The 27,009-nt window shown below is 50.8% G+C and overlaps 1 protein-coding gene across 1 annotated transcript; it reads left to right on the top strand.

The window, feature by feature from the left end:
• COL6A2 (collagen type VI alpha 2 chain) lies at window positions 1–25,257 on the top strand. Its single transcript, XM_030952502.1, has 28 exons — window positions 1–267; window positions 4,314–4,451; window positions 5,134–5,732; window positions 6,206–6,226; window positions 6,868–6,933; window positions 7,354–7,407; window positions 7,489–7,533; window positions 7,710–7,736; window positions 8,055–8,081; window positions 8,183–8,227; window positions 9,536–9,589; window positions 9,996–10,058; window positions 10,310–10,372; window positions 10,816–10,905; window positions 11,701–11,763; window positions 12,144–12,206; window positions 12,331–12,393; window positions 12,859–12,921; window positions 13,326–13,376; window positions 14,331–14,366; window positions 14,768–14,830; window positions 15,074–15,136; window positions 15,340–15,375; window positions 15,597–15,642; window positions 15,768–15,920; window positions 16,092–16,544; window positions 16,822–16,860; window positions 23,877–25,257. The coding sequence occupies exons 2-28, from the start codon at window positions 4,343–4,345 to the stop codon at window positions 24,482–24,484; spliced, it is 3,063 nt and encodes a 1,020-aa protein (XP_030808362.1). The 5' UTR covers window positions 1–267; window positions 4,314–4,342; the 3' UTR covers window positions 24,485–25,257.
• The last annotated feature ends 1,752 nt before the right edge of the window (window positions 25,258–27,009 follow it).

Genomic DNA, 27,009 nt, shown 5'->3' with positions numbered 1-27,009 from the left:
CGGAGCTACTGCAAACGAGAGTGCCGATTCTGGAGGAGGAGGAACTCGGAGGGCAGTTCCAGGCGGCCGGGGAATAGCGCGACTGGGCTGGAGACGCCTCCGCTGCTCCTCCCGGTCACTCATCCCGCACATCCCAGCGCCCAGAGCCCGGAGCCACCCTCAGCCGGGGATGCGGGAGCCCTCCTGACACCGGCCACTCCACAGAGCCCTTTTTCCTTACGTTGCAGAGGGATTTGGGGGCGAAGTGTTGATGACCTAATTTTCCAGGTAGGCAGACTTTTTCATTCCGAGTCCAGGGGTTCTGTGGCTCCTTACTGGCGGAGCTCCAGCCGGGAATAACATAAATCCGTCTGAAATTTCAGCCTGTGCCTGCTGCTGCTCACTGGCTTTCCAGCAAGGTGCCTATTTCACATTTAGACAGTAACTGCTATAAGAGAATATAAATTTTTCCTTTACTTTCAGGCCTTGGCTAGTTTGGGTGTTTTCCCAAGGTTTTGGGGTTTTTTTCCAGGTGTGAGTAGTGTGGGCCACAAACTGCCAGGGCTACAGGTCTAGAAAATCCCTCAGTTGAAGGGGGTGGATTAGTTCAGCAGTAACAGTGAAGTGATAGGAGCAGGGCAGAGAACTGCTCTGCTATGTGATTTCCACTTCAGTTTTGGGATTTTGGAAGATGTGATTTAGACTCACCTGTGGTCCCTGTCTCCTATTTTTGCTGAATTACATCAGCACAAGCTCGTCTGTTTTGGGAGGTGGCAGCACATTTAGGAATTCATTGCACTTGGTGGCAGGGGTTTGCTCCCCTCAGCCTTCCTGCAGACCAGGCTTTCCCTGGCTGATATCTCTGGATAATTATATGGAATACCTGGAGAAGATCTGAAGTCTGTAGCTGAAACCTCTCCCCTGGGTGCTCTGCCCAGGGATGAAAATTACAAGGCGAGTTTTTGTAGTGGCTGCAACCAGCACTGAAATTCCCTCCTTGTGCAGCATGTAAACCACAGGCACACAAATGGGAAGGAAGAGGAGGTGCATTTAAAAGAGTTTTGTTCCAAATGGGACATATTTTTCTTTTCTAGTTTCATTTATCAAACATCTGAGTGGAGAAAATGCTGCATGCACAAGCAAGTGACACCACAGGCACTGCATGCTGGGCATGGCCATGGAAAATGCTGGGACTGAGCAGCAGGGAGGCTTCAAACTTTATTCTGAATATTTTAGCACAGCCAGCATAACTCTCCTTTCTTGAGAGGAATGCAGTATGTGTGGCTTTAAATTTATGTGGCTTTAGATAAGTTCCTTGAAGGCAGTGTTAATTTAGACAGCAGAGCATCTCGATTTTTGGGAATTTGGGGAACAGTTTGGTCAGTTACAATGGGTGTTCTGGTGTTGGAGGAGACATACACAGTGCACCAGGGGGACCTTCAGGAATATCAATGTATAGGATAAAGCAGACCATGGCTCTGCCTGGCCAGGTGCATGAGGTGACATTTCCACTGCACTGGGATCTGCTCAAAGTAGTACCTGGGATTTGCACTAAGATATGTGAGCAAAAATAACCAGATATAATTTGCACATTTGAGCCACTGCAAGTGAATTCTTTGCCATAATATCACTTTTGGTTCAGTTGCTCATGTTGGAAGAGAAGCAAGCAGAGAACTTGGGTCCTCCTGTGAGGCCCCTCTTTTGCAGGTCTCTGTCTAGATAAATCCATATATTTTCAGTTATGTGCGTAACAGCCAGGTCAGCTGGAATCTCCGTGTGGGACCAGCAAAGACTATGCATTTCTCTGCACCTGAGGTAGGAGCACAGACCCTCATTCAGGGAGAATGGTGCAAGACAGTGCCCTCAAAAAATTTTCAGAGGATCCACTGCTTGAGATTCCCTATTGTTTTTCCCTTGTGTGCAGGGCGAAGGAGGTGATACACTCAAAAATACAAATACTGAGAGAAGGCCTCATATGAACAAAGGTCCTGCTCTGGCACAGAGATAAGTCAAGGAAGAACAGGATGGGCAGACCCAAGTGTTCAGGCATTATGAGTCAGCTCCCAATTTGCTCTTTGCATTAGTTTTTTGAACTGTGTTCAAAAATTGCATTCAACATACAGAAAACAGTTAGTCTGAAATACCGGTGAAATCTGAGGTTTCCATCTCAGCATCTTTCAGTGGCAGGTGGGACTTTAAGTCAAATATCAAATGTTATGGGGTTTGCAAGAGCGTCACAACAGCTGGTGGTGCTCTGAGGATGACAAAATGGGCAGCATCACCCACCCCAGCCCCTGAGGTGGGCACTGGAGCTCCCAACAGCCTCCCACCGTGTATCCAGGGGGGTTAATATGGGATGGGAAGCTGGGAGAGCAGGAGACTAAGAGAGCTCAAGGTGCAGAGTGGGGTAGAGGAGACGGTGCAAGAGGACCCCAGGGAAGTGAGTTGTGTCTTGTGTTTTCAGGAGTCACTTCCCTGCCTCGTTGTTCTGCCTATGGAGAGTCCAAGGCTGTGGTGCTTCACTGACCCAGTCCCAGGCCCCAGGGGCTCTGGGCAGGAGCTGTCCTGTGCCAGAGCTGGTCCTGGTCGCCTGTGCAGGCCAACTGCTCTGCTCTACAGTGCCTTTCCACCCACACACGCTGAGGGAAAGAAGGAGGGAGAGAGGGAGGTGGTTAAACTCAGCATGCAGTGATGAGTCAGACACTTGGCCAAAACCCTCAGTGCTCCCAGCCTCTCCAAAAGTTGTCTCCATCTTCCTCAGCTAAAGGCTGGCTTCAAAATGGTGCTGTCTGAAGGCTCAAAGCTGTTGTGTCCTACAAAAGATCAGGATCTCCTGCAGCTCTGTTTTATGAAGGGCAAACAAAACAAGGAAAGACTGCAGTAGGCTTAGAGAGGGAGAATCTTGATCTTAACTAAAACGCCCGTTTAGCATGAAAGTGTTTTATCCCTGCCATACCCCTTTTATTCTCTGCAGCACAATGGAAGTTTAGCCACACTGACTCATGCGGGACGTCATAGAATCGTAGAATGGTTTGGGTTGGAAGGGACCTGAAATACCATCCCATCCCATCCCATTCCCTGCCATGGGCAGGGGCACCTTCCACTAAACCAGGTTTCCCCAAGCCCCATCCAATCTGGCCTTTGACACTTTCAGGGATGGGGCAGCCACAGCTTCTCTTGGCAACCTGTGCCAGGGCCTCCCCACCCTCACAGGGAACAATTTCTTCCCAACACACCACATAACCCTGCCCTCTGGCAATGGGAAGCCATTCCCCCTTGTCCTGTCACTCCGGGCTCTTGTCCAAAGTCCCTCTCCAGCTCTCTTGTTGACCCTTTTGGTACCAGCCAGTGCTGTAAGGTCACCCCAGAGCCTTTCCTTTTCTAGACGGAAGAACCCAAATTCTTTCATAAGCACAAGCCCTAGTGTGGAGGAGGGCTGTCACTGCTGCGGGGTCTCAGCAGCACTGACACCTACGTTTCCAGCATAAACCAGTTTGCAGAAGCCTGAGGTGTGCTGCAGCTGGCACTATAAACTGGGAGGGGACATGTCCCACCAGGCAAGAGCTAGGGCACCATGTGGAGAGAGGTCTCAAGGGAAGCCAGGGAGGGCTGAGTTGCCTGTGTTCTTCAGTAATGCTGTTCCTCAGTCAGCTGTGGCAGAACTCAGCTGCATTGCTCACTTGCCCTCCCCCTGAATTGCCATTGCCACCAAATGCATGCTCAGTGTCCCTTCAAGCCTTGGACTCTTCCAAAAGTTACCCAAAAAAACCCCCAAAACATTCAAGAAAGAAACTGTCTTTTTGGACTGGATTCAGGCCTTTTTTTCATAACAGACATCCCACATGCCCCTTACTGGTTAGTGTTGAGTTGGCTACCATGCAGAGAAGCATCTCTGGGCCAGCACAGGGCCATGTTGGTTGGTTCTGGGGTCCTCTAGAAGCAAAGGTGAGCATCTCCCCTTCCTCCATATTCCACGATGATGACAAGTGTTGCTTGAATGTTGCCTGAGAATATCCTTTTCGAATCCCATGCACCTTTCAACACTTCCATACATTCCTAAGAACTTTTCAGACCAGATCTCTAACTCTTCTGATGCTTTAAGTTGTCATAACCCTACATGAAATAAACTCCCACATGCAGCTGGGCCTTGGAGGCATGGTGATGGGTTGAGCACTGAAGATGTGCATTTCTTCAAGAGATTTTTTTATTTGTCCTTTCACTCCGTGGGGAGTGAAAGGGAGCATTTACAGGGAGCATAGGCTGGCTTTGTGTCATGCCAGCAGAGTCAGGAGATTGTGCATCATGTTTGACATGTAACCTGTGTTTTTCCACAGGCATCTGAATATCCTGAGGGGCTCCTGAGATGTTTAGACAAGCCTTGTTTCCCACTCTCCTTTGTGTGGCTCTAGTTCCTCTCCATGCCGCTCAGCTTGATGTGGATGGTGGAGATGTCAGTCCTACCTCCTGTGCAGGTATTAACCAAATAATTTGGGTCACCTTAGTGGGCAGCAATTTTAACAAAAACAATGCTCAGTTGTAGAACCTGCTTGCCAGGAATTGATACTGGGACATTCCACCTCCCCTGGCCCTCTGCACTCCTGTGGTAACAATCCATCTGTGGGGAACACCGTCCTCCACCCAAAATCATGTTTCCATGTTTGCTTTGGTGTGCCGAGGGCTAGAGATGGAAAGAGCTGGGGTCTGCCAGTGGTGGTCTCTCCCAGCAGATGCAGTAACAATCACCGGTCAGTCGCCAGCAGTCAGCTCTCTATCTGATGCCAGAAAATTGTTCGCTTTAAATCTGGTGATTTCCTCATTTTTCAGTTACTGCAGAGGTGATTTACAGGTCCAGCCGGACTCTTACCAAAAAAAGCAGGATTTTCAAGATTGATTTAGTACTGAGCAGTGCTGGATTAATGGTTGGACTTGATAATCTTAGATGTCTTTTCCAACCTTAATTATTCTGTGATTCTATAGCAGGTCTTAGAAGTCCTGGTCACTGGGGAACCATCTGACCCAAACACAAGTGTCACTTCTAGAGCTAGGTGGGACTTGTGCATTTCCGGGCATCACACTTGGTCCAAGTGTCTGGGGGACAGCAAAGGGGGTGCATGAAGTGCTCTGACATGGGTCTGAATAAATGTTCCCATGCAGAAAAGAGGAACTGCCCCATCAATGTCTACTTCATCATTGACACCTCGGAGAGCGTGGCTCTGCAGACTGTGCCCATCCAGAGCCTCGTGGACCAAATAAAGCGCTTCATCCCCATGTTCATCGATAAGCTGGAGAGCGAGCTCTACCAGAATCAAGTCTACATCACCTGGCAGTTTGGTGGGCTCCATTACTCAGACGTGGTAGAAATTTACAGCCCCTTGACAAGCAGCAAAGACATTTACCTGCCCAGGCTGTCTGCCATTAATTACCTGGGCCGGGGCACCTTCACGGACTGTGCAATCTCCAACATGACCCAGCAGATCCAGACCCAGATGGCCAACGGCGTGAACTTCGCGGTGGTCATCACCGATGGCCATGTAACGGGCAGCCCCTGTGGGGGGATGAAGATGCAGGCTGAGAGGGCACGAGACATGGGCATCAAGCTGTTCGCGGTGGCCCCCAGCGAGAAGGTGTACGAGCAGGGTCTGCGGGAGATCGCCAACCTGCCGCACGAACTGTACCGCAACAACTACGCCATCACCCAGAGGGACACCCTGGAGATCGATGTCAACACCATCGACAGGATCATCCAGGCTATGGTAGGTGCAAGGAGGGGAACAGGGGGCACAAGAGGAGCAGTTCACAGATGGGAGATGCTTTCCCTTCTGTTGGCTTTTGGAGATAACCTTTTGTAGGGAAAGTGCAGCTTTTTTCTGGTAGTTAGCCAGGATGCCTTGGTTTGTGTCTCCGTTTCCCAGCATGTCTGGGTAGGCTGCCACCCTAGTCCTGGCTCTTGCTGAAGACCAGGCCATACCCCAGCCTGCTCCCCATCCAGAGGCATGTGGAAGAGTGTGCCACACTGAGACACGTGCTCACCATCAGCATCATCCTTGAGACTTCAGCTGTGAGGCGCTATTAATCAGGGGCTCTCCAGAGGGCATCTTTACAGCCAGGGGACCTTTACCACCTCCTCTCCCTTACCACCACACTCCCCTCCAAGGGTGAGCTGCTGTCTCCCCCTTGGGACTAAGCACCTTAACTGATCTTCTTCCTCCTGTTCTCTCCTTTGCAGAAACACGAAGCCTACGGCGAGGTGAGTGAGCAGCATCTCTGTGTCTTTGCCACATGACAGGTTTAATTTGCCCCAATTGGAGCAGACCAGCTCACACCCCAGAACAGCATGGACCTGCATGGGATGGGTCCCTGCCCACCTGCAGAGTCTAGAGACACATTCCCTTATCCAGGTGTTGTAATGGCACACTGGACTCACTCCCTGCCTCCCCCTCACCTGCAGTGGGTTCTGGTCTATGGAATAAACTCATTTCTCCATTTTGGAGACATATTACATAAATGGTGCCCCTGCTGAAGCTCCTGCCCTGCTGGTACCACAGGGGCAGGGTTTGGCACACAGAGGTTGTGCAGGGGATGCTCCAAAGAACATGCCCGTCCCGTGATGACCGCAGATGAGCAAGCCCCCACAACCTCTAACACTTGGCAGTCTTGTTCCTCCAGTCTGGGCCCAGAGCCAAGCTATAATGAACACGCTCATAGCAACTTTCCACTCTTAATTTACGCGCAGCACTTCTTTGTGTGCTTGTTGCTGCTTCAGCCCTGATCCAATAGATTTTAGCCCTGAGTTGATGGGGAGAGGAATGTGGAGAGCTGTGGGTGCAGAGCTGAGCTGAGTTTGGGATGCACACTATCAGTACCTCAGTTTAATTTCTTGTATTTCAGTGCTACAAGATGAGCTGCCTGGAGATTGCAGGGCCACCTGGTCCCAAGGGATACAGAGGGCAGAAGGTAAGTGGGAAAGGCACTTAGCTGTGGGAAAGGTAATAATACCCCTGCCTGCCGCAACCACTGCAGGATGCCCTAGACCTCACCTCACATCACCTCAGCTGCCTTCTTAGGTAGCACCCAGCTGGGAAATATCCCCCAGCATCTATCTTGGCCCTTGAAGACACAGCCAACACTGGTGTGCCCGTGTCTGTGCCAAGGCTGATGCACTGCCAGCCTTGCAGAGAGACACTGGAGCACCTGAGGACACCAGGACTGAGGCAGCAGTTGTCACTGAGTTCCCCACTCTCAGAGCAGGGCTCTCACATGCACAAGGGTGTCCCACTCTCCTGCTCCAGCTCTATGTGCTCTGACCTCCTAGAAACTGCCATTTTCTCAGTCAGCACCAAGCCTGGACTTATGCTGGGTTTTTCCTTTCCTTAGGGTGCAAAGGGGAACATGGGTGAGCCAGGTTCCCCGGGGCTGAAGGGACGACAGGTGAGTTGTGGAAAATCCTCCCCTCAGTTTGCTACATCTCTGATGACCTCAATCTAACTCTCCGTGCCTTCCTCCCCGAAGGGCGACCCAGGTATTGAAGGTCCGATCGGATACCCCGGTCCCAAGGTAAGAATCACATAGCTGATGGCTGAGCTCTTTGCATTCCCTGGTTTTTGGTAAAGCAAGGGAAACTTTGCTTCTCCCTCACACCTGCCCATTTCCCACCCCACACCGCTGTGCTCAGCTCCTGCTGACTGCCCAGGCACTAACACAGGGTTTTGTATTTTTTTCCCTTTGTCCAGGGTGTCCCAGGGCTGAAAGGAGAGAAGGTGAGAAAGAAGAGTTGGAATGGCTGTCTGGCACTTGACAGGGACCACACTCCTTTCTGATGCACAGAGAGTTTAGCTGTGATGGGGAAGGATAGCAACTCTATTAAGGTGTAATTGTGGGCCTGGGGAGGAATTTCCAAGGGCATCGCAAAGCCTATCTCCTCCTTCAGGCTTTGATCACGGTCTGGTGAAGTGGGAATGGGTTTAGGATGTAAATGGAGGGCGAGAGGCAGGTGGTGGGGATGGCGACTGAAGGGGGAGGTAGGGGTGGTGGGGGATGCAGGCAGTGTCTGACTTCCTGTCCTCTTCTTCTCCCAGGGAGAAATTGGATCTGACGGACGGAGGGTAAGAAAGAGCATTTTCTAACTTGCACTTATTTCCAGCTCCCAAACCCTTGGACTGTGTGTTAACAGATCCCTCTTCTTTTTATTTTGCCATGATCCAAGGGTGCCCCTGGCTTGGCAGGAAGGAATGGCACAGATGGACAGAAGGTAACTGGGAGCACTGGGAGCACCCTGTAATGTTGCTGCCACTGTTCCATTTCTTTACCCTCTCTCATCTCCAAAGGCTGTTTAGTTTCTTCTCTCCCACATGCTGGCTTTCTGTTCCAGCTGAGGTTCCTGTGAACTTATCTGTACATTATTCTGCATGTTCTGTAGAAATATATGAAGTAATTCAGGTCACAGGAATGAATGTCAGAATATGCTGAGTTGGAAGGGACCCACAAAGATCAAGTCCAATTCAACAGGACACGCCAACCATCCCACCCTGTGCCTGAGAGGGTTGTCCAAACTCTCCTTGAGCAGTGGCAGGACTGGGGGTGTGATCACTTCCCTGGGGAGCCTGTCCAGTGCCCCACCACCCTCTGGGGGAAGAACCTTTTCCTAATATCCAGCCTAAATCCCCCCCACAGCTCCATGCCATTAAGTGTCATCCCTTGGTCAGCAAGCTCTCTGCAGGATGTGGATGTGTGACCCAGTCTGTGCTGCTGCTGAGAAGGTGATAAGGCCAGATAATTTGGGTGTAGATACCTTATCCTGATTGTTAGTGAGCCCTACAGGACACGGACACAGAAATTTGGTTTTCAGGGCAGTTTGTCACTTCATCTCTAAACCACAGCTTGGATTTAGTATTAAAGCCCTAAAGACAAATTCAAAGGTCTCACAGCAAAGTCCCTGGCTTTGTCCACTGGCCAGCACACTCTGGCTTTGCACAGTTTCCTATACCCAGCCCCCAGTGTATCTGTGGGTAATAACAGTTCTTCCCACTCCTCAAGCGCTGCTCTAAAGCATCCTTCACTACTCCCCACTCTAAAACACTAAAGCCCTTCAGCTGCCCCCAGCCTCTGTCCCAGAGCTGTCTCAGCACACTCAGCACTGCACTGTCTCAGTGACAGAGCTGTTTTGGGACACAGGGCAAGGCAGTCCCTTCTCTCAGGGTGTCTGTCAGGCAGAGTGGTTGCTGCACTCCTAAGCTGCTCTGACGGGAGAGGCGTGAGAGAGGAGCAGCACAATCCTGGACATGAGTGACCGCCAAATCCAGCCTCAAGGGACATTCCCATCTCTCAGGGTACACTCATGGGATGAGCCTGCCTGATTTCCTTTAGTCTGCTTTCTTCTTCTCCACTTTTCTCCGTGTTCGAGGAATACACTTGCTATTTATTCTCTAGCTGTTGACAGATAAGGTCAGCGGATGATGCTAACATTATTAACGTTATTAATGTCAGCAAGAAACGCTGGGTTTTCCCTTCAGCCACCTATAACTTCTCAGTCTTTTCCTTTTGAACGTAATTTCTCCAGGGCAGGCTGGGGAGAATTGGACCACCAGGATGCAAGGGTGACCCTGGTGACAAGGTAGGAATGCTTGACTCTTTCACCAGCATATCATTTATGTAGCTGCTGAGTGGTACATAGGTAGAAGGGTGGCCAACGAGAGGTTACTAGCCCATTTTCCTACTGGCTGTATAATCTGATCCCAGATCTGGGATCCCTGGAATGGGGACCATGGTTTGATTTTTCTGTGCCTCCTTTCTGTGGACAAGCAAGCTGGGAGCCCCCAGTGTCCCTTCCCTCCACATAGGGAGGAGGAATTGCCCCTTTCATGAACATTAGCAACAAGCAAAAATTACTTTAGCCTCTAGAGCAACTTTCTAAGCACTGGCTAAGAAATGTTATTTGATTAGGAAGTTTTATTTGATTCATTCTGCATGGAAGTGTTCCCAATGTGAAGTGCGTGGTTCTTTGTCATTTCCCTCCCCAGGGCCCTGATGGCTACCCAGGAGATGCAGGAGACCAAGGAGAAAGAGGAGATGCAGGCATAAAGGTACAAGTGCTGTGGACAGACAGCAGGGTGTGGGCAGAGGCAGTGGGGACAGCTAAACACCATTCCTTGTATTTTTATATATATATCCTAAATCCTTTACTGCTTATGGAGCTCATAGGCTTTGGGGTCTGGATTTCATCACCAGGCACAGGCACTGAGGGAAGGGCCTTGCTGGCCTTGCTCCTTGGGCTGCTTGGGGTACAGCGTGCTGGCGAGGCAGGCAATGACCATCGGCTCTCTGGCTCTTTCAGGGGGATCCTGGCCGGCCTGGTCGCAGTGGACCCCTGGGGCCCCCAGGAGAAAAAGGAAGCCCGGTAGGTTCATGCTGCATTCAAATGTCTCCAGGGTTTTACTGTGGTCCGTTCATAAAATCACAGAATGGTTTGGGCTGCAAGGGACATTAAAGCTCATCCAGTCCCACCCCCTGCCATGGGCAGGGACACCTTCCACTAGCCCAGGTTGCTCCAAGCCCTGTCCAGCCTGGCCTGGAACACTTCCAGGGATGGGGCAGCCGCAGCCCCTCTGGCTTTGGGCAGGGCTGGACAGATGCTGTAAGGAACAGCTGACAAGCCTGACTCTGCTCCAAGGCTGGACCCCCTGCTCACGCCATGTGGGCATGCTGGGTGTGTGGAAGCAGAACCGGGTGCTCATACACATTTCTGCTCGAGGAGGACTGCTTGACACGGGATAAAAATGGAAGGTGTGTGCACACCTTGACCTCTCTTCCAACAAACTGTATTTCTTTTTCTTCTGCAAGGGACTTCCAGGCAACCCTGGAGCTCAAGGGCCTGCTGGAACCAAGGGAAGGAAAGGTGAAGTGGGACCTCCTGGACCCAAAGGAGAGGCTGTAAGTGGCTGAATAGATCCCTGGACATTGGGCACACTGCAGGAACCTGAGAGAGTTTAATGGATGAGTGCTGAGAAACTCCTCTGTCCTGCTTTGTGCATCCCAAAAGATGTGCCGATGCTGATCTCCTTGTCTCTCCCATCCTCACAGAGCAGAATTCCCATAATCCTAAGCTTGATGTTAACCATTCACCTTAGAGAAGCCTCCTGTGTTCCCACATAGCCACACAGCCCTGGCCTCTGTGGATGCTCAGGGACACTTTGGCTGTACTTTGGCAAGTTCCCCAACGCTCTGGCTCCTTAAAGGATCTCAAAGAGTCAGGATCTGGTGGTCATTATGGCAGAGCTCTGTGAAAAGGGCAGTGTCACATATCAGTGGTGTCACACAGACCCAAGTTAATATGATGGGGCACTGCAAATTTTGGGGAGTGGGTTGGAGAGGATGATCCCTGGCACAGCTCCACCAGCACCAAGGGGCCAGAACCCAGCCAGACTGTCCCCTTGTGCAAGATCCAGTCGGGGAAAGCAACACTGGATGAGCTGGAAATAAATAGTCTTTAACCCTGAGGGAATGAACCAGGTATGTTTGTGGTCACTGTGGTGAAACACACCTGCCTGTTGCTTTCCAAAAGGAAGCATGGGCATCCCTGCTCCCCTGCTGCTGGGAGCCCACTTGCTTAGCAGGCAGGTGTACATCTCAGAGGGAGGAGGGAGGGCAGCCAGGGGTCACTGCCCAGGTGACATCCATCCTTTCACCCCATTTCACCCCATTCATGTGACTTCTGTGTCTGCCAAGGGGCGACGTGGAGATCCAGGGACGAAAGGCAGCAAAGGCACTCCTGGAGGCATAGGAGAAAGGGTGAGTGAAGCAACTGCCCAGGTTATTGCAAATAAGCCCCAAATGTATAGCACTGGGGAATGTGTGATGTGCTAGGGACCATCCATGCAGTGTCCATTCAGCGTCCGTGCAGCACCAGAGCTGGGAATGCAGATCCCACTGTGCTGTGCTCCCACTGTGCTACTGGCACCAGGTACAGCCTCCTCCTCCAGGGTTTGGTCCAGAGCGGGGATGAAGGGCAGCAAACCTCAAGGCTGAGAGACACAGTCAGGGGTCATACTGCCCTGACAATGTTTCAAACCAAGAAACACCGGGTTTGAGAAGGGCATCATGAAGCACTGCCATGCACACAGATAGCATTGGAGACATCCCTGACCAGGAATATCTTTCCCTTCTCACAGGGAGATCCTGGTCCAGAGGGTAATCGTGGTCTGCCCGGTGAGGTTGGAAACAAAGGAGCCAGGGTAAGCATGGAGCAAGGTTTGGTGACAGCCAGGAGCAAGGGGGAGCAGTGGTGCCATCCAGGGCAGCTTGCCTGGCTTTCCTCCTCATGCGCTGTGTGTTCTTCTGTCTGTCTTTGCTGTTCAGGGAGAACAAGGACTACCAGGACCTCGAGGCCCTTCAGGTGCTGTGGGAGAGCCAGGCAGGATAGTAAGTCACACTTGGGCATGTGTGTGACCATGCCCTCCTTCTGTGGTGAGAACTTGCCCTGCTGACACAAGCTGCCTGCACTGTCCCTCCCAAGGAGAACCTGCACGACCTCCTCTCAGGGAGGCTCCAAAATCGAGTGTTCCCATGACAATGTGGAAGGGATCTCTGGAACGGGTGGGTCACTGGGGAAAGAGGATGGGACTCCACAAGCACCTATTTGTCCCGGGTCTGTGCTTAGTCCATCATGCCACTGTGGCAGTAGTGCTGTGACATCCAGGTGGCTCTATAGGACATGGGACCCCCACTGCTGAGACAATCACTGCCACAGTAAACTCACCAGCAAGAGAGATGGTCCTGCAGCATCATCTTGAGAGCTGGTTTCCCCAGGAGGGTCCCTTGTGTGCTGGGGGGCAGCAGGGAACATCCTCACTCACTTCCTGCCTTCTCCCTAAATCTGTCCTGCAGGGATCACGTGGGGACCCTGGTGACTTGGGCCCAAGAGGTGATGCTGGACCACCAGGACCAAAGGTAAAGCTCATGAATAAACCCCTACATTTGGAAAGGCTTATTTACTTATTTATTATTAAAAAGAAAAAAAAGTAGGCAGTTTTCACAGCAGAAACTTGTGTGCCTCATAATCAGACCCGAGCCTCCCTATGGGGCAGAGATGTAGGTCTTTTTCTGACCAAGGAGCTCTGATTACACTCCTCACTCAGAGCAAACTCAGGGGCATCCCTGGCATGTGACATCCCCAAGACCCTCCAAATCCTTGCTCTGCAAAGCTATTCCAAAGCTATTCCCAGGTGCAGAAGCCTTGGCTGCTGGTGGTGTCTCACACCCAGGGAAGATGAAGATGGCTGTAACTGTCACAGACAGAAGCAGGTCAGAAGGGCCAGGTTTGGTACCTCACAAGTCTTTTTTTTTTACCAAAGGGTGACAGAGGCAGGCCTGGCTTTAGCTACCCCGGACCCAGAGGACCTCAGGTACGTATTCTTCATCCAGCATGTGAGGAGATCTGTTTGAGTGGACGTTGCTGTTGGATCTGAACTGACTGAGAAAACAGGGAAGGAGGAAGAAAAATGCTCAGGATCACAGATGTGTGGAGCCTGCGAAGGAGAAAGGGGGTTCAATACCAGGACTGAACCTGGTCACAGTCCATCAGGTGCTGGGGACCCCAGTTCCAATCATGGTGATGATCTCTCAAGCATCAGCCTGAAGCTACAACTGCTCTTCAGCTTTTTGCCCCTCACTGCAATCTTTGGGTGTACTGGTGCATTGGAATTAAATACCAGTATTGCTGGATGGAATGTGCCTGGGCCTGTCTGGCCTTGCTGCTGGACCAAGGGTGGCAGCTGAGGTGGTTTCACCTCAGAGACACCTTTGGCTGGCTGGATGCTGCAGCTGGGCGCTTGGGAAAAGTCCAGGCATGCAGGAGCTCAGGTTTACCTCTGGCAGAGAGGCTTCAAGGCGAGGGGAAGGAAAAGGAGTCGGGTTCTGATGGAGGGTTTGGGTCCAGAGCTTTATTCCTGGCACGCAGGCCTCTGAATGCAGCAACAGCTCCAGCAGAACATCCCTGAACCCCCGTTCTTGCTGTGTCTTTTAACCCCGGGGAGAGGGGGAGGGAAGGGGTAGGGATCCCACCAACCAGGTAAGGGGGGGAAGTCTCAGGGGACAAATGACAGCTGGATGGCCCAATGTCCCCAGGGCTGAGAGGCATCTTTTGAACTCTGCCAATCACACAACGCCCTTGCTGGAATGCCAAGATTGACGGACAGCACTCAGCAGGCGGCAAGGGAGGCGAAGGGAGAGGTTGTTGGCACACCTGGGGAAAGAACCGGAATGACTGAGACAGGCTATTACATCACACCGCAACACTGGTGCACAGTGTGGGGCCAGTCCTGGACAGCGGCTGACCTCTTCCTCCTCTCCTTTTGCAGGGTGACAAGGGTGAGAAGGGGCAGCCAGGACCCAAGGTGAGTCTGCTTGTCTCCATCATGTGTTTTTTTGTACTGACTGGAATGCCACGGAGTTGTCTCCCAGCCCCCTGGGTTAATGGCTAAGGAGCCAGACCCGCCAGCAGCTGCCCTGGATGTTCCCTGCAGCTGGAGCCTGATTATATCTCCCAAGTCCATCTCCTTTTGAAATCATATGAAAAATGTGTTGCAGAGCTTCTATTTTTGGAAGGTTTCTTGGTGTTTGTTTTTTTTTTTTTTGGTTAATGCCTGTATGAACACTGTTTGCTGTGCTGTGAGCTGCTGTTTTAGAGGATGCTCTCCCAGACCAGGCAGGCATGTGTTTGTGATACAGCAGAACCTCTGCCTGAGCACATCCAGATGTGCTCCATGCCGGATCTGTTTCTCCTTCCATCGAGCAGGGAGGACGAGGCGAGCTTGGACCAAAAGGAGTACAAGGGACCAAAGGAGAGAAGGGGGAGCCGGTAAGCAGATTCCCTGTGCTGCCGCAGGGTTGGTGTCTCCCTCCCGCATCGCTGCCCTGTATGCTGGGGATGACACTGCCGCTGTCTGCCTGGTCCCTGTCCCCAAGCTCAGGTGTAGCAGGCTGGTGACTGTGCTCAGCACAGCTGGGGCTGACCAGAGGGTCAGGAGGGGCCCTGAACACCAGGGGCTGCATTACTAGCATTGCCCAGGAAATATTTGACTCTTCTTTACTTCTTCCCCAGGGTGATCCTGGCCCAGGAGGAGAGCCTGGACAGCGTGGTCCACCTGGTGAAGCAGGCCCTGAGGTACAGTCCCATGGCATTGTGTCTGCGCAGATGCTGTTGGAGGGGACACAGTTGCCAGATGTGTCCGCTGGCTGACAGTGGGCCTTCTCCCCTTCTCCTTCCCCTTCTGCAAAAAGCCACATTTTTCATGGCTCTGACATCTAGTTCCCAGAAAAAGAACTCTTGGGAAAACTGTGCCTGAAATCCCTGTGCTCTTCTTACAGGGGACACCTGGCCCACCAGGAGATCCTGGTCTGACTGTAAGTAACCCCTGCTACTCTTCCTCCTGGGGCAATAATGGCTTTTCCATGCACAGCCCAAGAACAAAATAGGACATCAGGTCCTTCTGCTGCCTGGCAGAGGTGGCCTGTGGCTTCCCATGGGAGCCAGGGAAAGAGGGAGGAGGGCTAGCTGGGTGGGAAGGGAAAGGGGAGCCTTTGCTTTAGAGGGAAGCATTCACCCTGCACCCCTTTCCTGGCAGGACTGTGATGTGATGACCTATGTGCGAGAGACGTGCGGATGCTGTGGTGAGCTGACATCACCGCTCCCCAGGGAAGGGGAACAACCACATGAGGGATTGGGACAGGGGGTCACCAGAAGGTTTCCAGCATCACTGACCCCTGTGTTTCCCTCCCCCTGCCCCTCTCCCCAGACTGTGAGAAGCGCTGCGGTGCCCTGGACATCATGTTCGTTATAGACAGCTCCGAGAGTATCGGCTACACCAACTTCACCCTGGAGAAGAATTTTGTCATCAACGTGGTCAGCAGGCTGGGCTCTATTGCCAAGGACCCCAAGTCACAGACAGGTCTGGACTCTGTGGGGACACAGTGGGGCATGGGGAAAAGAAAAGGGTCTTGGATCCCTTCAACCTCAGTGGTTATTTTCCATGTCTTTTCAGACCAGTTGGGCAGCTCTTTGACTCTCTCCACTTTTTCCCAAGGATGCAAAGCCAAGTAATGTGACACTTTTTTGGCAGGTGCCCGTGTTGGGGTGGTGCAGTACAGTCACGAGGGGACTTTTGAAGCCATCAAGCTTGATGATGAACGCATTGATTCTCTGTCGAGCTTCAAGGAAGCAGTGAAGCGCCTGGAGTGGATCGCTGGAGGCACCTGGACACCATCTGCCCTTCAGTTTGCCTACAACAAGCTCATCAAGGAAAGCAGGAGAAAGAAAGCCCAAGTGTTCGCTGTGGTGATCACAGACGGGCGCTACGACCCCCGGGATGATGACAAGAACCTCGGGGCTCTTTGTGGCAGAGATGTGGTGGTCAACACCATCGGCATAGGCGACATGTTCGACCAGCCGGAGCAGAGTGAGACCCTGGTCTCTATTGCCTGCAACGAACCCCAGCGAGTCCAGAAGATGAGGCTCTTCTCAGACCTAGTGGCAGAGGAGTTCATTGACAAGATGGAGGATGTGCTCTGCCCAGGTCTGTCCTTGTCTTTGCATGGAGCTGGAGTTTTGAGCCCCAGGGTTTGGGGAAGGGGGCAGAGATGTGTGCCAGTAAGTTGGCCAGCAGCTGGGTCATCCATAGTGGGATCTGACCTTAGCCCTGAACTCAGAGTCCTTCCTCAGATACAGACCAACCTTTTGGGGCAGTCCTTTGGTGTTCCTGTAAGAGACACTGTCCTGCCACTCCTACTGTGCAAACTGTGAAAGGGGATGGCAACACATGGCTCATTTTTCCTTGTTTCTTTTGCTTCCAGATCCACAGGTTGTCTGCCCCGAGCTGCCCTGTCAGACAGGTAAACATTACAAGTAGCTTCATGCCATTTGCACAGACTCTGGGGGGAGACTGCACAACTCTCAGGAGTAGGAGGTGGGGTGGGCAACCCTGTTCAATCCCTTTGGAAGGCAGGAGTTTGGGAAATAGTGTTACTTTACGTGAGGAGAGGCCCCAGGGTTTCATCTCCTGCTCTTTTCCTGTCTCTCAGCTCTCTGCACAGGTAGGTATGAGTGCACTGTGTGAGTGCACCAGCATGGCTCATCCCTGATATTTCTCCCCATCCAAATTCCTGAGAGCCTGACTTGAGTTTGGTTTTGACCTCCAAACTCAAGTCAAAATCTCCTTGCTTAACACTCACTCACATGACCTTTTTAGCAGAATGGTCCTTGGGAGTGACAGGCAGAGCAGATATTAGGGATCAGTTGGAAAATGGCAATGTAGTGGACCTAAAGCTTTGGCTTCTCTAATGCTGGCTGTATTTAATTAACAATTAACTCAGGGTGTTGTATTAAAGGAAAAGACAGTAAGGATCCTCTGGTGCTCTGTGTGCTTGAAGGTAGCTTTACTGGCTCACATTTTGCTTGTTAAGGGGCAGATGTGCATCCCATATTCCTAGAGATCCTGTCTGTCTGAATCTCAGTGTCTGTTTAAATACTATAGATGAACTCTGTGCCTGATGCACAAAGTTTATAGAGGACCACGGTTTTGCCTGTTCTGCAACTTTTGTCTCTTCTCTTGCCATGAATGTTTTTGTGGCAGCCCCCAGCTTCAACTGAGCCTTATACAGAATATCAAATTTCATTTTTAAGTAAGTCCCTTTGTTTCCATGCAAAGGAAAGGAAAACTGCTCCCAGGATGCGCAGAAATCCAGAGAAAATCTATAATTATTCCTGTCTAAAATCTCTTTCTGGTATTTTGAGTATTTGCACCTGGTCATGATGGGGACATAGTGTGCAACTGTGATGCTGAGCTGCTCTGCTGTGTCCTTTGAGGAGCTTTGCCTGCAAATCTGTGCATGAGGAGGTGAAATCCCCAGGCCACACTGGTGATTGCTCAGGTGTCTTCAAAGGTTTTGGTCTTTGCAGCCTTCCCATTTCCGAGGAACACAAGCAGTGGCACGCTTGTTTCTCCCGGGCTTGGGCCATCGAAGCCCTGCAAAGCAGGGCAAAGTTGTCAGTCCTTTCCTTGTAGTGCAGTTGGGTGTTCCTGTTCCTGATGCAAGGTGAGAACATCAGACAGAGGCAGTGGAATGGCTTGGTTGCTGGTGCCTGGCAGCCCTGGGGACCAGAACAGGAATGGCTTGAGGAGGCATCTGAGGGTGTTCCCTCTTCAGTGAATCCCTTAAGCCGTGCCGTACACAAACTGGGCGAAGTGTGGGCAGGACCTACGCCCCAGAGAACTTGGCAGGTAGAGTGATGAGGCTGGGTAAGGTTGGCCTCCTGTCAAAGTGCCCTTTCAGCATGGGCAAAAGTTATTCTAGGTCTGGTAGATGAAATTTTAAGTAATGGGTTCAGGAGTCTCTGGGCAAGGAGCCTCCCACCCACCACACTGGCCAGTCCATGCTGCGCTGCTGTCATCGTTTAGAAGGATGTGCAGTGGTCACACTTCCCTAGTGGCAAGGGAACATGTTGGGTGGGGTGGGACATAAGGCACATGTCAAGGCCTGGGGCTTCTCTGGTTCTCTCTTGTGCCAATTCCCATGCAGTTCCTCTGGGTGGAGACGGTGCCCCTCAGAGGGAATGTGGGTGGGCCAGTGCACACCCATCCCCAGTGCGTGTGTTGCAGGCTGGCCATACGGACAGGTCAGGGAGGCAGCTCAACCAGCCCAGTTCTTGGCCCCATGGCTCAGCGTGATGGTTCTGACACTTGGAGGGGCAAATCAACTGCCCCAGCTTCAGCCTGGGTAATGCCAGCAGGGCACAGGCAGGGACAGGTACCACATAGAGCCTGTCTTCCCCCCATGCTGCCTCAGGGCTTTACCTGAGATCTTCCCATTTTCAGCACAGCCCCTTGTGTCTCATCGGTTACTGCTGTGCTAACAGGATGCTGGAGGGTCGAATGCTGAGCAAATCTGAACTAATCACTTGCTTCACAGAGACCGCATGACATCCTGAGAGGCTCTTGCTAACCGATGAAAAGGCTTTGCTTTGAGCTTTGGGGTTTTATTCAAAGTTAAATTCAGCACAGCCAGGTGCAGACAGAGGCTCTCAGGGTTCTGACAAGCCCAGACACCACGCGGCTGTGACTGCAGTCACTTCCCTGAGGCTGAGGGCCAGGCAAAGAGGTCACATAATGCTGTCCCTTAGATGTCTGCCTTACAGCATCACTTGGGCAGTTTGCACATAGCACAGTCCTAAGCTACATGATGGGTGAATCCCATCTGCAGAAGGAAGTGGCCTTTCTCCTGAGCACTGTTCCTTCTCCATTGTGCCTATGCCAGATCAGTAGGAACTGGGGAGTTCAGGTTCTGTGTAATTTGCTGGAGTCAGTTGATGTGTGAAAGATTTCAGGGCAAATCTCATGGTTCCTTAGACACAAATGGCAGAAAGATTTAAAATCTGGCTTTGGTCTTTACTTTCCTGTCCTTGTTAGCTCTGTTCTTCTCTGGTGCAGTGCAAGTAGGAAAGCCAGGTAGCTTTCAGAGATGCAGCCATTGCTAGCAAGCCCTGAAAATATTCTTTTGACGCTCACTTGCAGATGACAGGAACCCTGGGAGTGTAAACCCACTTATTTTCCACCCCATGGAAGAGGGAGTCAACATAGATTTCCCCAGCACCATACACTCGATCGCCCAGTTCCTAAACTCCACGCGGGAATCCCGGGACCCCAGCATGTACACCCAGCTGGTGGCCACTTTGGCCTTTACTGCCGAAAAAGCCAAGTTTGCCACTGGAAATGAGCGGCAAGAGTGGATGGACTTGTTCATTGACACCTTCAAAATGGTGCACAGTGAGATTGTGGGGGACCCAGAGACTGTGCTAGGGCTGTGCTGAGGCCTCTCTCGGGGGTCACGTGGAGGTGGAGGCTGAGTGGAGGTGGAACTCATCGCTCCTGTGTGGCAGAGGGGACAGCACAGGGGAAGATGCTTTTAGTTCAGGAGAGACAGAGGCAGTGGAATGGCTTGGTTGCACTCAGATGGGGGCAGGACACAAGGAGCAGTTCCCTCCAGCTTGGCCACCATGGTGGCTTTCCCTAGCAGTGTCAAGGAATGCTCTTGCTCTGCCTGCTGCTTTTTTGCCAAGAGCCTAATGATGCATTTTCCCCATGCCTTCCTGCATATGTCCTTGTGGACCCCCTCCAAAGCATCTTCTGCATGCTCTCTCCCGGTTACCACAGGCTCTCTCTTGGGTCCTGCAAGGCTGACTAAGCAAGGTGCATCCCTGCTCACCACAATGTCTCTGTGGACCCCCTTGTGGGCAGCTGGGGGTGTGGAGGGAAGGAGCAAGCAGGATGGGAGAGGGAGCAACCCTCCCTTTCTATAGGGAGCACTGTGACCTGGGCAGTGCTTCTCTCAGAAGCTTTGTGGTCTCCCCTGGCCTTTTTCTCTGCTTGTACATTTGTGTTTCCTCTGTCACAATCCACAGCATGTACCTGTCCATATACAAAAGGCAGATATTCTGTCACGTGGGGCTGGGTGGTCCAAAGCAAAACTCCTTGACTGATGTGAGTTGTTTGAAAGCAAGCTTGATGTAGTAGAGCCTACTCAATCCACACCCAGTGGTGCTTTGGTTCAGAGACTGCAGAGCCACCACCTGCACTGCAGGTATGCGTGTTTAGACAAGGCCTGGTATCTCCATCCGCTCAGCTGCCCCTGCTTGCAGAGTCAGGCAGGCCAGTGCCCTTCCCACCTCCAGTTTTACTGCTCTCAAGCTCTGTTTAGAGGTAGTGGAATTTTGTGTGCAGACACAGGAGTAGAAGCGCTTACTCTGACTGACATGGTATTATTACAATAAAGTATACTGAGCAAATGTCATATTTAATGGGGAGGAGGGAGATGTGCCATCTTCAGGAATGTGGCTGTAATATTTCCAGGTGTAAAAAGTGGAGCCAGTTGCCGAGCTCAGCCATTGGAATTGCCTGCTTTGCACTTACTGCAGTGCTCCCCCAAGGTTTCAGCACTTTTTCCTCCCAGGGACAAGTTGCTGAGAGAACTCTACTGCTATCAGTGCAGAATAGAGGGAAGAGAGTTCTGAGGGCTTTCCATGACATGCTGTGTGTTTTAGGTGAAAGCAAAAAGATCAGCCTCTGCCTGACTCTGGTCATAATTTGCATTTTCCAGATAGCCTGTGCAAAGCCAAATTCCCTATTATCTCTTGATTTTTTACTGCAAAATTAGTGTGACTTAGCCTGCTGGGATGCAGGACTGAACTCAGAGTAGTTAAGCTGCCCCAGCCATGATACCAGAGGAAAAGCTCCCAAATCCCACTGATTGGAAAAGGTCTCAGTGCTGGAGTATTTTGCTGAACAAAGAGAGAATTGGGGAAGATTTCAGCTAAGGAAGTGTTGATTTTATTTAATTTCATCACACAGTGGCCATTTATTCCTAGCAAAACACTAGAAAGTTTTTTACCTCTCAAAAACCTTCAGTTCTTTAGAGGTGGGGAGAGGGAGAAAATGTCTCTTTGCATGAGGAGTATTTGTGCTTGTTCTTGTTAGAGGCAAATCGGTGAAGAAGTGGTTTTTTAAGCATAACCCTAGCTAATCCCTCTGATAAAACCAGATGGATTTCATCACAATAGCAGTTCCTTCAGGGAAGCTCTTGGGCAAAATAAGGACGTGATAAAGATAAGGAGCTGTGTAAAGGATGGTCCACGCCTCCCCAAAGACAGGAGGAGCTAGGAAAGGAGGAAACCCCAAAAAGGTCTGGGATGTCAGTCCCCACTTCACTTTCATCTCCACTGTCAACACTGGGAAAGAATAGAGGAAATACAAGTTCCTCAGGTTTTAGAAGAAGCAGGAAGGTGATGTGAATGGGTCGGGCTGCTCTGCACACACTAATGGCAGAAAAATCAATGAAAAAGAAAAATCACTTTCTGATTATTTGTGTTGCCTTCCTTAGACATCCTCAGCTGTGAGCCACAGGCATTCATGATCCACATGAAAAGGACCAATGCACCAGTTAAAAGCACGACAGCACTGGTTGGCCTAATTCATGGTGTCTTTGAGAGCTTCTCTTCCACTTAGGATGAGAATCTTGCTGTAGAAAAGGGTGCTCAGGTCCTCAGCCTCTCAGAAATGGGAACAAGCTGCAACCAGAGCCTGACACTGAACAGGACAAACCCAAGGCTTTGCTGCCTCACATTCCCTCGGGATAGCTCATATGTAAAGGCACCTTATCAAACACTGGAAAGCAGCTTTCTCCAGCTGTGAGGGCTGAGCAGCGAGCCTGGGGAATGCTCCTATCAGATGTGCACTGCGCTCTTGTTGAAGCTCCATGGAGTGATGCTGCGCTCTGCTTAGCCAGGAGTTCTTCAGGCTTTCTTGTCGTCTTAAAAAACATGTGGGCAGCCTTGGGGGAGGCTGTTAACACTGCCCCAACACGACGCACAGCCCCTGCTCCCACCTGCTTTCACAGACCCTCACATAGGTGTTGCGCTGTGTGGTTGCAAGGGGGATTCCTTCCTGCCTTTCCGCCTCCACAGCTGCTCAGAGCAGGTGAGGACCAGGAGTGCAGGTGCTGCCAAGGTGAGGTATCCTTGTGGCAGCAGTGCCTGCGTACCAGGAACTGCAGCATCAACGTGCCTTTACACAGCATTTCTCACAGAAGTTTGGGCAGAGGTGAGTATGTGCCTTCGTTGCTTCAAAGGAGAGGAGGTAACAAGTGAGAGGACAAAAGGAAATGGCCTCAGGTTGTACCAGGGGAGATTTAGATTGGATATTAGGGGAAATTTCTTCACTGAAAGGGTGGTCAGGCACTGAAACAGGCTGCCCAGGGAAACATCATACATCAAAGTGTTCGAAAAACATGATGTGGTGCTTAGGGACATGGTTTAGAGGTTAACACAATAGTGCTGAGTTAATGGTCAGACTTGAGGATCTCAGAGGGCTTTTCTAACCATTCAGATTCTGTGATTCCCTGGTTCTGGGCTGAACCCAGGCACAAGCACTGTTCAGCACTAGGGAAGCTCTGTCAGGCTGGGTTTGCTCATAGTGTGGAAATTCAATCTAACGTTACACTCCTACCCGCAAGGGTAGCCCTTGTTGCCACAAATGGATGCTCAACATGGGGCTGCTCCAGAAGCTCCTATTCTTTGCCAGGGATGCAACACAACATAGCAGCATCTTTGGGACTTCACCCTTTCAAGATTCAGTCTCAGACCCACTCCCACTGCTTGAGAGTGCTATGGGCATTGCCCTGCTGCCAGCTCAGGAGGAACTGAGAGGAACACTGAATGCAATGCACATAACTACAGAAAAGGGAGGAAATCATGGTCCCTACCAGCTGACTCAAAAGACAGCTACTTTCTTCTACTTTTTTTTTTTCCTGAGTTTATTCACTGCATATATTCATATGTTCTATATGATTAGACTGGGCTTGGAGCAATCTGGTCTACTGGAAGGTGTCCCTGCCCATAGCAGGCGGTTGGAACAAGATGAACCTTAAGGTTCCCTCCAACCCAAACCATTCTGAGATTCTCTGATTCTATGATTTTATGATAAGAGTAACTCTGATAGTAAACCACTCTCCTGAAGTAACTGAGAGGTTTGCAGGTGCTGCTTGCCATTAATCTCTGGATATTCCTCTCACAAATAAGAGCTGGAAATTGATGTAGGGCAGTGGGCGTAATTCTGGGACTTAAATGCACAGACATGTCTAACTTCACGAGGGTCAGTCCCAGAATTAACATTCATTAAATGCCCAGTAGCTGAGGACATCAAAAGCAAAGCTCCTACATTTCAAGCTGTAAAGACAGGCTTTGGTAGTGGGGTTGGGCTGGTCCTTCTTTGGACAAGGATGCACAGAAGCACCTCCAAGCCAAATTATCCTCTAGTCTTCTCATTCTCCCAGCTCCTGTCTTCTTCTTCCCCCTGCAGAGCTTGCTGTAGCCCAGTGCACCCAGCGCCCTGTTGATGTCGTCTTCTTGCTGGACGGCTCAGAAAGGATCGGGGAGCAGAACTTCCAGAGTGCCCACCGCTTCGTGGAGGATGTGGCCCGGCAGCTGACGCTGGCCCGGAGCAACAGCGACCACATGAACGCCCGGATCGCGCTGCTGCAATACGGCAGTGAGCGGGACCAGAACGTGGTCTTCCCGCTGACCCACAACCTCACCGAGATCTCCGATGCGCTGGCACAGATCAAGTACTTGGACTCGTCCTCCAACATCGGGTCAGCCATCATCCACGCCATCAACAACATCGTGCTCAGCCCAGGCAACGGGCAGCGACTTGCCCGGCGCAATGCCGAGCTCTCCTTCGTCTTCATCACCGACGGCATCACGGGAAGCAAGAACCTGGAGGAGGCCATCAACTCCATGAAGAAGCAAGATGTCATGCCCACGGTGGTGGCTCTGGGGAGTGATGTGGACATGGATGTCCTGCTGAAGCTTGGCCTTGGAGACCGGGCAGCCATCTTCCGGGAGAAAGACTATGACAGCCTCTCCCAGCCCAGCTTCTTCGACAGGTTCATTCGGTGGATTTGTTAAAAGAAGGGCACATACACAATCCTTCTCTCACTGATATACACACCCCTGATATTACCTGTTGTATTTTCTTCCCCCTGTATGGTTGCTAGCCCTGAAGACTTGCCCTCTGGGTCCTCCTTTCTAACCAAAATCCAGAGCTCTTTATTGATTTTCATGATTTTCATGATGAAGAGTCATCATGATGAATCTTACATTTATGGTGCTAATTAAAACCCAGATCAAAGCAGGATACAGAGCCATATGAAGTATTTCTGTAAAGCTTTGCACACACCAAGCCATGACTTGTGTATGTACTGTAATCCTAGGAGGGCTTATCAGAGATGCAAGAAACCTTTCCAGTGTAGCAGGACCAATGAATAACTCAATCTCTCAATATCTCTCAGTGCCTCTTGCCCAACCTTTCTGGGAACAGCAGGATGGTGTGAGAGGTACTGCTGCCTTCCACAGATGCTTCTTTGGGGGGATTTATCTATGTTAAATTTCACCAATCATCTCTAAGATCTTTATTTTCCTGTGGGCCACACCTGCCTTGATTCCTTCTGTTATTCTGCCCTTCATCAGAACCTGCTCATCTATTACTGCACTCAGAATTTCAGCTGAGAGGGGCAGCATGACTCCCAGCATCAAAATACTGGGCAGCCACCAGAGCTGCCTCCCAGTCATCCCAGTATGCTCAAAGCATCCATGGTACCTTCCTCCCACCAGTATCTGCTGAGCAATGCCCAGATTTGAATTCAAATTGTGCTGTCTGCAAAAATAAACGAACCTTTTCCAACCTATCCTGAAAAAGCCTCTTTTTTCTGTAGTTGTGGGGTGTGGAGACCCTGGGGGGCATCCCCTGGGTCGGGGAAACACAAGAAGCTTCCCTCAAAAAGCTGATAAAACCCCATTGGCTCCTTCCCCCGTTCCTATGTCTGTTCCTGCATCCCTGAGGCACTCCCTCCCTATTCCCTGATTGGCCCTTATCTTTGAACTGCCCCGAGACCAGAGTGACCCCGGGCCCCTGGGGAGAGAGAAACCTGGACCCTCCATATGTGTGTGTGCCTGGGACCTGAACATGTTACCGCAGACGGCTGAATTAAACGTCTGTGGATACCGTGCGCAGGCCCTTTTTGCTTCTTTACCCTGGATTTTATTAGCAGCAATTTGGGCTGCAACAGTGCGGATTTTTTAAATTATTTTTAATGAGCAGCTGGTTCTCCTGGTTTCAAGCTGGTAAATCCAGATAATCATGGAATCACAGAATGGTTTGGGTTGGGAGGGAACTGAAAGGTTATCTCAAGGGGAGGAACACAGATTGCTCCAAGCACTGGTATTGAACACTTCCAGCTGTTCATGCTCCTCATCTGTTCGTGGGAGAATCCCTCTGCCGTGGTGAGCTTTTTCCTATAAATTATTACCCTGGCATGGAGGATGGCAGCCCACATAATTACAGCATCCCCCAGCCACTCTCTCTGCTACACCTAGGAAAGCTCACACGAAATGTAAGGAGGTTTACGGCATCAATGTTAGCAGCCAGCATAATTGCCCAGGAAAAAACACACAGACACCAGCAGATTGGAAAATAGCATGTGATGACTTTCAGCAGGCTCTCCCGGAAGACAAAGGGTGGAAATGTTGTCCATTAACTCGGAGATTCCAGGTCAAAGGATTTACAAGCTCTTGCACACAAGAAAAATCACTCAGCAGGCAAAACACTGCTCCAGGGGAAAGGGGGAGGGAGAGGAGTGACATGCAGGGGGTTCCCACGAGGAGTTTGGCTTCATCTTTTGCTGATCATCACGGAGCAGGTGGAACATGCCAGACCTTTAGTCAGAGTCAGAGCTGCTGCTTGAGCTGCTTGAGCTGCATGAGCCACCAGAGGGCTGGGGAAGAGAGAACAACTTTAGGACAGCAGGGAAAGGAACCTCTGTCACAGCATTCCTGAGATGGGTTAGTGACCCTGTGCTGGCTGCCCCATATTGTGGGAAGGCTGGAGAGTTTTTACTATTTTTTTACAAGACTTTTAAGGTCAATAAAGGAAATTCCAGAAAGGTTTTGCTTGCAAAGACCAACATCACAGCAGATCACTTCAGAGCTGTTTCCCTGTGAGAGGAGCTGCTGGTAGGATTTGTTTGAGAAATGCTCCCACCCCCAATGTTGGAAATGGGGCCTTGTTTAGCAGTTCCTCATTCAGACCTGCTCAGGATGGTGCCCATCCCTGGAATGCTATTTTCTGCAGAATTTAAGCACAAGGAATTGCTTCTCCTTTTCTGTTTGTTTTTTTTTTTTTTTTTGTTGGTTTTTCTTGTGAGGTTTTTTTTTTTTTTAAGGGGGAGTCAAAGAGTTCCTCTGCTGCAAGACACTGAGTCCATTATGGAGGCACAGCTTGCACTCAAGTGAGCAGGACAAAGTCCTGGGATTTAATACACTGCACGGTGTGCCCCGAGCCATGCTATCACTTTAAATGGCTTCAAGGAATTTAATGGATTGCTTTTCAAATTACTCACTTAATATGACTCATTCTTGCCTATTTATTATTCTAA

Source organism: Camarhynchus parvulus, chromosome 7, assembly GCF_901933205.1.
Source record: "Camarhynchus parvulus chromosome 7, STF_HiC, whole genome shotgun sequence".
In the NCBI taxonomy this organism is placed as follows: Eukaryota; Metazoa; Chordata; class Aves; order Passeriformes; family Thraupidae; genus Camarhynchus; species Camarhynchus parvulus.
Note: the sequence above shows the minus strand (reverse complement) of the source record. Positions and strands in the feature narration are given on the sequence as shown.